The sequence below is a fragment of the Lethenteron reissneri genome, chromosome 18 (assembly GCF_015708825.2).
Source record: "Lethenteron reissneri isolate LAM-NWPU_2019-01 chromosome 18, ASM1570882v1, whole genome shotgun sequence".
NCBI classification, from domain to species: Eukaryota; Metazoa; Chordata; class Hyperoartia; order Petromyzontiformes; family Petromyzontidae; genus Lethenteron; species Lethenteron reissneri.
Window position 1 is genome coordinate 11,102,674 of NC_083796.1, and position 14,231 is coordinate 11,116,904.

General features: G+C 48.8%; 1 protein-coding gene across 4 annotated transcripts in view; it reads right to left on the reverse strand.

The window, feature by feature from the left end:
- LOC133343860 (homer protein homolog 1-like) overlaps positions 1 to 14,019 on the reverse strand; it is a 34,141-nt gene extending 20,122 nt beyond the window's left edge. For 2 of the 4 annotated variants that reach the window (XM_061553789.1, XM_061553786.1), the window contains exon 1: positions 4,734 to 5,163. In XM_061553789.1, the coding sequence (XP_061409773.1) occupies positions 4,734 to 4,756 (23 nt within the window). In that variant the 5' untranslated portion in view covers positions 4,757 to 5,163. Of the gene's footprint in view, positions 1 to 4,537; positions 4,645 to 4,733; positions 5,164 to 13,420 lie in introns of those variants that run through there. The other 2 variants (XM_061553788.1, XM_061553787.1) reach the window with 2 other exon arrangements.
- Positions 14,020 to 14,231: the final 212 nt, after the last annotated feature.

Consider the following 14,231-nt stretch of genomic DNA (forward strand, 5'->3'; position numbering starts at 1 on the left):
GGGAGACAGAGTGGCAGCAAATAATAGTAATTAGTAATAAGAGTTGGAGACTGCACTGTCCACCATGGGGCCTGCCGACAGTAGCATTTAAAATATATTTCCTGATGAATCGTTTAAAATGGAATATGAATATTAACCTATAATCGGAAATTGTTTATCGTTTAACTCTTATTATTTGTAATAAAAATGTTTTAATACTCCACTGAACGCATTTCTGTCAAAAATAAACCCACAAAATGTTGCTGGCAACGTAATGTAGATTGTCGAGAATGCTAAACTGGTGTGATGGTCGTGCACGTGCACGACTCGTGAGACAATGTACGATGTATCTGTTTACGCGAGGGGTTGGGAAAAACTTTTGAGAATTCGATACTAAATTAGGTCATACCGAACTAATGGGTTTGCTTATTCTAAAGCCCCCCCCGTGTGTACTAATTATAGGATAATGGCGCTGACGTTAACAGATACTGTAAACACTGCATAATACGTTTGATCCTTCGCCTATTTTTAGGGTCCCATTTGCTAAATTCTGTTTTGCAAATGTTTACCCGGGCAATATGGCACGCGCCTGCAACGCAGCGTTTTTGTGGAGTTAAGGGTTGGTGCATCACATAGCAACCATCGTGTGATGATAATCACAATACGACATTTATTTACCCAGCAAAGCATAGCAGCGTCTCTCAAGACTATTTCAGGAGGTTCCTGAGGCAATGGGATTCTTGCTCGAGCCCATGAGTGGGCAGCATGTGGCAAGAGACTGGACTAACTTTGCGAAAACTCGCACAGACAATGGGGTAACGCTCAATATTCCGCACACTTAGATACAAAATCAAATTGTTCTGCTGTCACCCCCTGGCCCCCCCCCCGCTTCATCCCAAGCCTACAACACCTGCTATTCCCGCTCACCAGGTTCAGTACCCCGAGCTTATGAGATACGATGAGATCGGATATTTGGGTGTAGGCGACTTGTAAACAGACAGCCATTGCCAATCTCTCTCCGTGTGTGTGTGTTGGAGGTTCTGAGTGGTGTCCCTCATATGCATCAGGCTCCTTTGCGTAGTGCGATTCCCTCCAGCAGGTGAAAATATACAAATCCTGAGACTTCATTCTAGATTTTACCGAGTTAATTGCATCCTCAGCGTTGAGCAGTGCGGCTATTGGTTTGTTTTGAGCGCCATCATCTGTTTTGACCGCAACCCTTGTTGGCGGTTTGCTCTTCCCCCCCCCCCGCTCACCTCCAGGCTCCGTATCCACTTACTCCTAGCCCCCCCCCTGCCCAGTCCCACGTCCCAGTCCCTAGCGCACACGCAACGCTCCCCTTATTACCCCCCTACCTCACCCCCCCACCGCCCTATCTGACTCATACAAACCCCTTAACTCCGGCAGCTCTCCCACTTCAGTAAAAATAATTTCTTGCTGTGGTTGTCACACCTGATGACGATTGCTTGTGTTGCAATCGAAACGTCGTGATTTAATGTTTTTAATTTGATAATTTTATTATTTTTATTTTATAATTCTTTCACCTATGTGACTTTACCGAAAGAACCAAAGAGTATGAATCCTGAGACTCTCCAAAAAAAATAATTTGAGGCTTTTCTAGCTAAAGCAATGTAATGAAGCACTGTGTTCATAAATTACCAGGTACATTAAGGACACCACTCACACACAGAGACTCGACGGCTCTACACATAAGGGCACAGCACAGTGCTGTGGTAATGTACTGCAACATTCAAATGTACTAGAATACAAACATGCGAGTGTAGAACTTCACAGTCACTCAGTTGTATCCAGAATTGAAAGCTGCCACGGACATCGTGACTCTGTCTCATTTGTTCTCACTCACACGAGAGTCATCTTGACCAAACATCCCTCGTGTGACGTTTATGCTCATCTATCATTCGTGTTTTCCGCGCACTGCACCTGAACTCACGACCTGATAAAATAAAATGTTGAGGAGCTCAAATCTTCTCCCCTTCTTGGAGCCCAGGAGCACTGAGCTCGGAATTCAGTCCGCGGAATTTCTGTGACCCCCACTCCCCCCACCTCCCCTACAATGGTTCGTGCCCTTCACCGGGTTCTTGTCAAATTAAATAAATAAAAACTATTTTTTTAAAGTTGGAATAACGATTTGATCGCTTGGTTATCGGTTAAACGGCGGATTATGTATGGGAAAAACAAGTTTATGATTAATGGCCGTGCGGGGTGGGCAAATGTGACCAGATGATATTAAATTTCGCACCGTCTTGCGGCGATAACTTTGTGCTCGTTGCGTGCGCAGAAGCGTGTCACCCTGGCAGACAGCGATGTGACAAATCTGCAAACGGCCCTCTCGCGGACTTTCTCTTCAAGAGACAGCATTTCAACAATGTGTCAGATAAGCCATCTGTGAGTCGCATCTATCTTTCCTTCAACAAGCTCCGATTAAGATACAGTGCAATACCGTTTGTATTCATATAGCGTCTTAATATAGCCGCATCTCAAGATGCTGGACAGAACAGTGGGACATGGGAATTCTGGGGAAAGAAAGTCCGCTTCTGTATTCATTTTACATCGAGAGAGAGGCAGTCGGTCACAGTCAGGGGAAGTAAGAAGACCTTCAGCCCGTGCTTGAACATTGGCAGGAAATCATCAGCATGGATGTCTGTGTGAAGGGAGTTCCAGATTATTAGCACGGTGAACGAAAAAGAGCAACTTCCCACTGACTCAAGGATGACCGGGGTCTTTGACAGAAAGCTCTGATTTTTGGTGCAAAGAATGAGTGGCGGGGGTAGAGTGAGATAAGAGGGGACAAAGCAGGCAGCGGAGGTAAGTCAATGGAGGACCTTGGGGATATGAAGCACGATTTCGATATTTTATCCATGACTGGATTGGGAGCCGGCATAGGGACTGGAGTCTTGGGGTAATGCGGTCTCGTTTTACGGGTGGCAGGGAGAAATGCGTCGACCGAGTCGAGAGACGGCACTCACTGTGAAGGAACGTGGGTGGACCCTGCGAGTGTGCAGCTGCAGGGTTTATGGAGAGGAACAAACAAAGTGAAGCGGTAGCGACGCTATCAAGGCAGCGAATTGGGAGCATTAAGAGACACATGCTGCACGGGCATCAACACAGAGAAGCAATTGTCCAGCGGTGGAATGAGAATGGCAAGTAATGGAACCATGTTGCGTAAAAAGAACTCGGTCCTTTGTCAATCTACTGCTGGATGAAGGCCTCCCCATGCTGTGTCGGTCACACGGGTTGTCTTACAGGGGAATTTCGTCAACACGTCCATTCATGATTAGCACGGTTGGCTACGTACGAAGCTCATACATACATACACACACATACATTCCTCAACATTCACATCTGTGAACATAACCCCAGCCTTTTTTCTTTTTTAAAGCTGCCAATAATGTTACAGCCCTGCTAGCCAGACGACAGCCACAGCATTCTGCAGCGTGTGCCTGACACCTGCACCCATTCATCATCGCGAGTGCGTCGTTGTTGTTTTACGTCGCATCGCCGGTGCGATCCTTTTAAACAGGCAGCGCTGTTACGATCCCATCCCAGGCTGCCGGTTAGGCGTTGCCTGTGTAATCCATCGCTTCTTTAAAGGTGGGGGGGGAGGGGGTTGGTGGACCGTGCGAAGATCATGTGCAATCTGGCTGGGCTGTCAAGTAGTGGGGCAGGCTAAAGGCGGTGCAGGAAGCAGGTATCCTGAGCTGTCTGGACAGCTTCCATTTGGGGTTTTTTTCCCCCCATTGTGCGCATATGGGATATTTTTTTTCATCTCTCCAGACACTCTGGTTTCCTCCTATAAGCAGAAACTTTCTTTGAAAGCAGGATTGGCCAAACACACCAAGCACAGGACCTTGCTCTTAACAGAAAGAATGTAGGAGCGACTGTGAGCCGTCCTCGGTTAAATAAATAACCACTGGTATATCATTTTAACAAATTTAGATTGACCCCTTAAACCTACCCACAAATGCGGGTGATGAGCGCATTACGCTGACGTGCACAAACCAGGATATGACTAATGAGCGTTTTTCCTGCTTATAATTAGGGTAAACAAAATGCACTCACAATGAGAAAACATTGACTGATAAGACTGCTGAAAATACGCAAGCATCATTTTTTTTAAATCTTCCAACGTGATTATTTAACGTACCACACGCCCACGATCCTTCATACGCATTCCACGCAAATCAGACGACGTACCGCGTTCAACAATTCACGAGATGTCCCACGAACGCAACGGAACGACAGCGCTCGACGCTCGAACGCACGACACTCGCATGAAAAACATCACGAGCACCATGACCGTTGTTGCCCCGCAAAGACGCACCGCTGCGCGTTCGACTCGCGCAAACCGAATAGCGCAGCGTTGCATTCGCCTCGCCGTGAATATCCCACCCCGTGTAACGAACGTCCCTGATTACATGCACAACCCACCGCACTTCGACTGGAAACGCTCGTCCCCAGCCTGTCGTAGCCGTCAACATTCGCGCCGCACGCACCACGCGAAACCGCCAGTCGAAACGAGCAAAATGGTCAATATTACCTCGCCGTACCTTGCGAATACATTGCTAGCAGAGAGCCGACGGGCGAGTGCACACGCTGTCTGTGGGGCTACGACGCAGCCCCTTTGTCGAAACAGCCGCTGCGACCTAACGGGACGCGTCCACCCCCCCCCAAAAAAAAAAACACCGAATCAATGGCATGGGATGGTGAAGAAGTAAAAAATAATATCGACTCACCATAACATGATGCATCCGTTCATAGCCAACCAAATAGCACTCACTCCTCAACTCTGGCAATTCTGGCACGGCCAATAAGAGAGTGCCGTCAAGCGGCATATATTCCCGGAGGAAGTCTCGAGCCGGCCAAGCCCAGATGACATCTCCACTTGTCCCCAATGGCGGCTAAATTTAGGCGGTGACTGTCGATGTGGCCATGCGCCGTCTGTGCGCGCCACGCCACCACGCATAGCTGCTGCATGACAGCGCACTCGCCACCACCACCACCCCCCCCCCCCAGGATCGTGGTGGATCACTGTACGTGAAACGCGCTCTCTGGCCTCTCCGTCTTTTATTTTATTTTGCTTTTTATTGCCACCGGAACGAGTGCGTGGCCCAGCGTCGCAGCGAGGGTTGCAAATGTCAGCATCGAAGGGAACGCTTCTCGCTCTCGAGATGTTTAGCGAGCGGGGCTCTGGCGCAACATGAATGCAATGCTGACAAAAGCGCCTTAATGCAGCTGCTGTTCCTCCGAGAATAAAAGCGACATTGACAGCGAGAGGTCATCCACGCACGCGGCGTCCCTCTGCTGGGCGCGTGCGACGCGTGCCTCCATGGGTGACGGTGCTCGTGTGCCTGGTGCACTACGGAGAAATGTAATAATGGTGGGTCCCTGCCACGCGAATGAGGAATTTCCACCAATTGCTTTAGAACTGCCAGCCGGGATGAGCAGCGGCCGGCCAATGCTCATTTGAGCATTGGGGAGACTTTGGCTTTTTTTTGGCGGATATTTCAGAATAATCTCAAAAAGAAAGTATCAGCAACAAACGTTCTGCACTATCATTTTGTCCTTGGTAGATGACCCAAAGGTGAGAGAGAGGGCAAGAATCTCTCACGCTGAGAACAATGCCCACTTGCGACAGAATGTTCCACTGTAAAATGAACTGACCACCTGTCAAACCTTAGAATCTGTTATATAAAAAAACCATCGTCATGCCCAGTGATAGAGCTTGACTCCAGTAATAACAGATGTGACATGCTGATCTCCAATTGATTTTATGAATCCCAAACACCAGCTGTAGCCAATGGAGACCGATGAAGAGTGGCTCTTTGCCATCACACGCACAATGCCCCGTCGGTCATGCACTCCTGGCGTTATGAAATTTTGGAAAAACAATTTACCACAATGTGGGGGATGCACTCTGGACTTGCAATGCAGAGGTCGTTTCTTTGACCTCTAGGTGTGGCAGTTGAAACGCTGGGCATGTCCCTTAAGTCCCAACCACCTTTGTCCACCCAGCAGTATAAATGGGTACGAGACAATCCGTCAATTGGCAGATAGCATGCGGTGGGGTACCGTGAGGGTGACTCCCACCTCTTCTTCGACGGAGAGGAAGAGTAGGCCAATTACCCTCTAGAACTCCCCCTCAAAAGGGAGGTCCTTCCTGCAACAGTGACATGAGCAACGACAATTTTAACTCAAAATGCCGACAACCAATTAAGTCGATAAACTGCCACTGACGCCAGGGTGTAAACAACGATGAACGTGTTGCTACGTCAATAGAAATAAAATAATACCTCGTGGCTCAATATTGCCCCAGTCTAAACGGTGCATGAAACTCTAAAGTAGCGCAATTGCATTCTGTATTATCATTCGGCTTTGTGGGGATGGAGCGGTAGCACATTGGCTAGGGCACTGCGCTATGAACCCCGCGACCCAAATTTGATTCTCAGCCGTGGACCAACATCATGTGAACCGGTACTGGGCCGCCCCCCGCAACTCCACCAAACCCGCACCGCCCAAAACACGGTGATGTATGGTTCAACAACCCCCGTGACTGAAAGGTGTGGGCAGGCCTTCATCCAGCAGCAGATGGACAAAGGGTTGCACACGTCAGTGTTGTAACTAGGTCAATGATGCTTATCCGTAGTCCTCAGGGACACAACATGGCACAGCTTTCCATGTCGGCCACCGCATGTTGTTCATGTGCAAATTAGATTACGGTATTATTATGCAAGCCACACGCGCTCTCTAAATTGGGCGACAGTGGCCGGGCAGAATTCACGACATGGCCAGGAAGGTTTGCTCCGTTCACCACTCGCTATGGGATGCCCAAGCCGCGATGCGCCCACATCCTCAACATCCACAGACTTTTACGACATCGCGGGGGTTGGCATCGCCGTCTCCCGTACCTGCCCGATGGGTCACCCTTGGTTTGGCAGAGTTCCGACGGCGGCCGTAGTTCAGCAGCTGCAGCGGGTGGGGGGATACATTAATTTATGTCGTGCCACACCCGACACCGCCACTCTGAGAAATCCAGTTTGGCCCGAGAGGCAGGTAAGCCTCAGGTTTAATTTATTCCACTGTACCCCACTTTTAAGCGTGCTCGGTTCTCTGTCTGTATGCGTGTATGTTGAACCTCTTTCGCACCGTACGTAACCAACCATATGAGGTGCAGGCGGGGAGACAACAAACTAAACACACAATAAGCAGTTCTAAAGAAAGAATTTTCAACCTATATCCAAAGGTGCATAGCACCAGTGGCTTCCTAATATCGGAAGGAAGTATCTAAGAGGCAAGAGCACACGACTCACAATTTGACCATTACAAATTCAAATCCTGATCAAGGATCAAGTCAATCCACTAACATTGCAGTGCTCTGTTCGTAGATCGAGAACACATTGTGATCATGAGACATCTATCTAAAGAGGTAGCGAGATATCTGTAAGAAGCAGCATAGCAAGTAGTTTTCTTATTACCTATTTGGATGCATGTTTTTTTTTACAGGCACGCCAGTTTCCTCCCATCCACAAAAAATACTTCCAAAGGAACTGGCCAAACATCCCAAACCGGACATGCATTGAAGAAGTTAGCCATCTGACTCCACGAGGCTTTACTGCGAAAATAAAGCATTACTATAATTACTCTTGCTTTAAGCGTCAAGAATCTCCACACTCGAGTCGGGCAGAGCGGCCAGCTTGCCTTGGCTACGTCAACACCGGATTGGATCCCACGAACATCACGCATGCTTTGGCCTCGTGATGTACCGTTTCTGCATTGCACTCGAGCAGTTTCAGAGAGCCTCTGCTGCTCCGAGCCATCGTTACGTTGCTACACCATCCTGGATACAAATGGTGAACATAAACAACCCAGCTCCGCTGGCGAGCATTTATATAACCGCCGGTGCGTTTAACGGACAAACTTGACCCCTGTTAAAATAGCTCTTTACATTTTCTGCATTCATCTCACTGACTGGGCCTTTTTTTTTACTTGAGCATTTTTGGATGCCTTTCAACATTTTAAAACAATGGAAAATAAAACATGAAAAAAATAAAATCTGGCAGATATATTTTTTTGGTTCTAATTGGTTTGTTTATTTGAAACAGCTGATCTATTTTAAAACTGCCCATATGGCATATTCAGCGATGAGCATCAAAGAGGCACGGTTTCAATTATGTTGCACAGGCTAGCCTAGTCTAATTACAATATTGAAGCTTGCAACTAAATATGAAATATGGATGTGCTCTGTTGTGACAGAGCACACAAATCACAATCAGAAGGTTAGGAGTTCAAAATCCCAGTCGGGCATCAACTTGGCCCATCAAATTGAGAACCACTTTCTGGGAAGTCAACAAGGGATGTCCCAGGGAGAAACTGACCTCTGCCACGGGAACATGGAATTCCCACCACTTCTCAAATGCCCCCAATGGATATGTATGTATGCTACGTATGTTGAACTTATTTTGCACCGTATGTCGCCAACCGTGCTAATCGGGGGTTCAGGGGGAAGGGCAACACTTTCATCACACAAAAATCAGTTCAATGCTGTCGACTTGAACTATTGAGACTAAATGTGGAATAGACTTTAATTTTGTATATTTCATTCGGTGTTTCTTTCCCATTATATCTCCAATTATGTCACCGCGTGAGATGAGATAGTGCAATGTCACGAGGTGAAAAATCCCATCATGAATCTCGCAGCAGAGCGGTATGCTGGGTGTGTCAGAGAAGGGTTGTGGACGAACCTTCACACAGCAGGGGTCACACCTTTACACAAAACTCTGATATTATATTTCCGCATGATGGTCAGATTGATGTTTTAATTCTCAGAAGCAGAATTTCGCCAAAAAGCAAACACACGTATTTAATGTGTATTTTTTTTATACAGTGATCAGTGACTGGGCTGAGACCATGAACTCATTTCATTATTCCCTCGTTATTCACGAAATGTCTCTCCGCAAGTTTGTCGATCCGCAAATTGCATCTGGAACTCTACACGACACGCGTCGAGAGAGAGAGAAAGAAAGTGATGAGATAAAGTGATGACAGAGAATGTGATGGGAGAGAGAGCGACGAGAGAGAATGTGATGGGAGAGAGTGATGAGGTAAGGGAGATGAGAGAGATAGAGAGAACTTCTCGCAACTTTAGAAGCATCTGCAGAAGTTGTGAGTGCCATATTCGCGAGCCAATATCATCACCCGCGAAATTTGTTATTCACGAGCATCTCCGGAATGTATCCCTCGTGAATAACGAGAGAGCACTGGACACTCAAGAACCCAGCTTGATCACGGGAGGCTGAACACCCCTCAGAGACTTGAACTGACACCTCGTACGAATCGAGTTTTAACTTGCACTGGGGTTGCTGCACCTGAAGTTCGGGCCAATTGAAGGCCTGCACTGCCCTGACGAAGCTGGGCAATCCAGGCCTTAGCCACGCCCGTCACACCGTTGCATTGTCAGCTCTGGCCAAACAAACCGGTTTGAAACCTAACCCTCCAACGCAGGTTTAAACAGCACAAGCGTGGCTTTTAAAGACATCCTTAAACGCGGCCCCTTTGAAAGGGAACGCGCAGCCAGCTCTCACATCCTTGTACAGGTAATAAATGTGTCGTAAAGCTCCTGCGAGCATGCACCGTCGCCCGATTTAGCAGCTGCAAAAAAATTACTCGTCTAGGAAATGGGGAATTTCCACCACTGGATCGGGGCTTTAAATCGGAAACAAACATCACCCCCATGCCCGTTTGAGTAGGGAAACCACTTTTAGTTTGGACCTGCAAAAGGGCATTTAAGCTAGGACGCCCCACTGGGGAACCCATAGATCTCACACCCACCGGGTAAATTCACCGAGTGCACGCGAATGTAAGCAACACTGTAAGCCCGTGCACGTGTTAATGAATGCCTTTTATTTAAAATCGGACGTTCCCACTCTTGATGTAAAAAACAAAGTGTTTATCTTACCGAGAGCAAAGCTTCACAACATGTTTACGTCTAACATCAGGCCACTTTCTGACAATACATTCCGTTTGATTGCAAATCTCCCTTGACGTACACTTTCAAGAAAAACACATTCAGCTCGCAACATCTGGGCACTCGGCAGAGGCTGCGCGATTCATTTGGCGGAGCCTAAACAGTGACCGGAACACGCCAATGCTGGGAAGCCATCGCCTAGAGAAAAAAAAACACATTTCCCGAAAATCTAAATTAATTCTTCGAAGGACAATGTATAAATAAAACGAGCACATCTGCCGCACCGATTTGACCGCGAGGTAATACCCCCCCCCCGTCCCCCACAAACCAAATTAATAAATCTGGACCTGCGGATTACCCAACACTGGCGCTCGGCCGCACGGCGTGACCTTTAAACACAGGTCAGACACAGTGTCCTCAACGCGCAGTCCTCGTGGGAAACTTCGGTCCGAGTTTCCCATGTCCGCGAATCATCGGACGTGTGCGACGTGTGATGACTTAATATTAACGAGAAGATGCGTCTGAATGGAGGAGTGGTAAACATTGGAGAGATGAACGACGGTGCAGTGCGAGGAATGTGAGTTTAAGGAGCCCCCTCCACAGCCTTGCCAAGGCAGGACCGTTGTTTTTCATTGAGGGCTTTCAATTCAACACAACTAATTTCCACGTCATTATCGGCATTTAAAGTTTAATATGGTATCTTTGCCCTTGTGGGGCCTCAAAGTGCCTTAACATAGGTTATATAACTTTTTTGTTTTTCATAACCAACACACAAATCCTTGCAATAAAACGCGTGGGCGAACAGAAAGCCCTTGCATTTTCCCCCAAATCCCTGCAAAGTTGGAACGACACCCATTTCAACCAGTAGGGAGTTGCAGAGTCTTAGGCCTTCCTCTGGAATGGCATGGGCCCCATCCCCTTTGAATCGATGTCTTGGGACCAACATAAGTACCAATACGGAGAATATCAGAGTCTTTATCGGAACATAGTGTACAGTCGATGTACCAGGGCAATGTGTATGGCTTTACGAAGTATACACAGGGAGGGAGGGGGCGGGGGTCGGAGGAGTGGTGTCACAGTGGTTAGCTCACTGCACCGTTTGTGAAACCGACCACCTGTGATCGGCTATCAACCATCGTTGACATTAGCGATGTCGGAACCGGTTCTGGTCCCCACACCCACCCCATTCACCAAACCGTACGGACCAGCGTGGTGAAGTATGGTCCGACAACCCCCGCGGCTGACACTGTTTTGGAAAGGTCGTCATCCAGTAGCGGATTGACCAAGGTGCTGGAAAACGATTTAAGTGTCCAGAATGTGAGCGTGCATAAGAGCCCAAATGTGATGTCGGTCGGCCAACGGCAACCAACGCAGCTCAAGGGGAACCGGCGCGCTTCACCCTCAGAGATCGAGAGATCGACACTCCAAGAACTTGAGACACGGATAGTCCTGCGAGAGCGCCGCGTGTTTTCAAAAGGCGAATTGGATAGAACGCGACGGATGTATTCGGGAACACATTTTTTTCACAACGCGATCGAGTGAACGGAACTATGTCTATAATTGAGTTGTTTTTGGGTTAGATCGCGTAAATGTATAAATGTTTCGTTAAACCCGCCACCACCCGACACAGCCAATTAGTAAGGTTTGTCACGTAAACAGAACGTGGCCAATTTGTTACTAGTGCAGCAACACCGCTGTGTCGGAGAGCAAATCCAAGCAGCGGTTGTTACGGCTGCGTCGGCGCAGCATCGCACAATGCGCTGGGATGCTGCTGGATGCTTCTAGATGCTACCCACGCACCTCAGCAGTCATCGTTCAGCCTGCGTACACATCTCACGCGTTATCGTGACCTGTGCTTTACCCTATGTTATATATTATTTATTACAACACGATTTTTCCATAACGCGGTGTTCTTTAGGAACGCAAATGCCGCGTTATATAAGAACAGACTGTAACGGCAGTCCTAGGTGGAGTGAGCTAGGGCTGAGGCTAAGTCTCCAGGGGAATACATTCCCACCACTCGCTTGAAACCCAGCAGCCAAATGTCTTTGACCGGTGTCAAGTATGAATATTCAAGTCAGACAGTGTCCATGTTCGAACAATCATTGGTTTTATTGAATCAATGTTATGACGGTGCTCATCTCTTTTGGCAGTCCTGAGCTAAAGTGGTAGTGACCAGTCTCCCCACAGCACTATACTGTTCTGTCCACTGCGAGATGAAGCCCCCCCCCAAACCCGGGTGTGCCATGCTACTTACGGTCGTGCGACACCAAAATCCATCTCCCGCAACAGAACTTATTTCATATTCCCCGGGGAAACAGATAATTGTTTTAGATAAAGTGGAGGATGTTCCTGATGTAACATAATTTCTCCTAGCCAATATGAAAACAGGAAGAGCTCCTGGACGAGATAAACTTCATTGTGGACATCAACAAAGGGGGACCAGCTTTTGGATCAAAATTAGCAGACCTCAATCGTGAAATGACTCCTCAATCACCCTTATAGGTATAAAGGGAGAATAATATTTCAAGAATCTGATGTTTATTTGTTTAACAATCCCGGAGAGGTGATGGGCTCAGTCAATTCCTTGACTGCAATTGGAACTCGCGACCCTCTTGTTTGTGAAGTGAGCGCACTGACAATGACCGCTGCACATCTTATACTGACCATATCACCACTTATTTTTACACTAACCATAGCACCATGTGTCTTTACTAAAAGTACAAGGAAAATGCCTTATTTTCATCACCGTCTGCAGCTGTTGCTAAGAACAACAATACTACCTACACAAGTAAACACTGCACGCGCGTAACGTCAGAGCGGCTCACGACGCACGTGTTGCTTAATCATCAATCACATTCAAATTCAATACAACAGGATTTCACCCCCCCACCCCCCAGTCTTCCCGCTGCCTTATCAACCTCCAGCATCTCATTAAGCTCGCAGCCCCGATAAACCTGGGTGACGCCAGGTGCTGTGATGCGTTCCGGCAGCGCCCGTGATTAGTATTAACTGCGACGACTAATTACCCTCTCACGCTGCACTACGTCGACAAATTGCTATCACGAGGGCGGTGACACGGTCCAGGGGTGGCAGCTTGTGGCAGAAGTTCGCGGTTCGAATTCCGGCGGCCGCACTGATTAATGCTGCGGTGTTGGGTGTATCGACCGTGCCCCCCGACTAACGCTGCTGAACACGGCGGACGTTGAAGAGTCGGTGGCCATTGTGTGTGCCACCGCCGTGGTGTGATTTCATTCCACGTTTGAAAAAAAAAACGAAAAACAAGTTACCCGCAAATGTTCTTCACTGTGATCAACCGAGCAATCATCGCACGCCTCCCACCCACCCACCCACACGTGGCATGACTGACTCGGCGAGGGGTCCTCAATGTAGGCAAGCGCAACGCGGCCACGACAACGCGCGGCAGCCCAGGTGCCAGGCAGCGGTGTCCCGACTCACCCCATGGCGCAAGACGACGGCAGCCGGCGGGTGGCGCCTGTTCCGCCTCCGCCGAGAGCTGCGGCCACGTGCAACTGCGTTGCGTGTCCACACGCAGGCACGACGGGGAGGTTGGAGGTGGCGGGGTGAGGAGGGAGGGGGGCCTCTTCTCGGTCCCCTTACATTGAATCCGATCCGCCGCGGAGGATCGGGGGCGTTGGAGAGTCCCCGGCGTTTGAGTCGGGGTGGGGTGTGGGGGGCGCTGGGGCGGGGGATGTGCTACGAGAGAAGTGGTCGCACCCCCCGCCCCCCACCAGCAGCAGCGGCGGCCTTGGGCGCAAGGGGCACACGCGAGATGGGAGGAAGAGGCAGGTGCGAGGCAGAGGGAAGAGTCAAAATAAATAGGCAGGCGCCATCGCAGGCCGGACTGTTGGCGACACAAATTTTTGTAAGAAGAAGAAAAAAATAATAATCAACGAGCAGAAAAAAAAGCGAGAGATAGATGAATGAATTTCCACCGAAAATGTGGAGAGAGCGACTTCAGAGGACGCAGTCTGCACGCTTCGGCACTCACCTGTCTGAGCGCCGAGCAAAGCTTACCTACCTACTTACCCATCCCAGCTCACCTGACAGCCCTCCCCTTCCCCACTACCTCGTGCGGCAGGAAACGGGCGTGGCACAGAGAGTCGGGTGACGGGAGACCATGCGCACAGATGACCACTTCGCAGACACAGTTGACCCTTCGTCACTGGTGTAGCGCTTGCCAGTAGGTCGTGAGCAAACCCCTAAATAAACGAGACGCACAGAGGCGCGTTACGCGCGTCACGTTTAT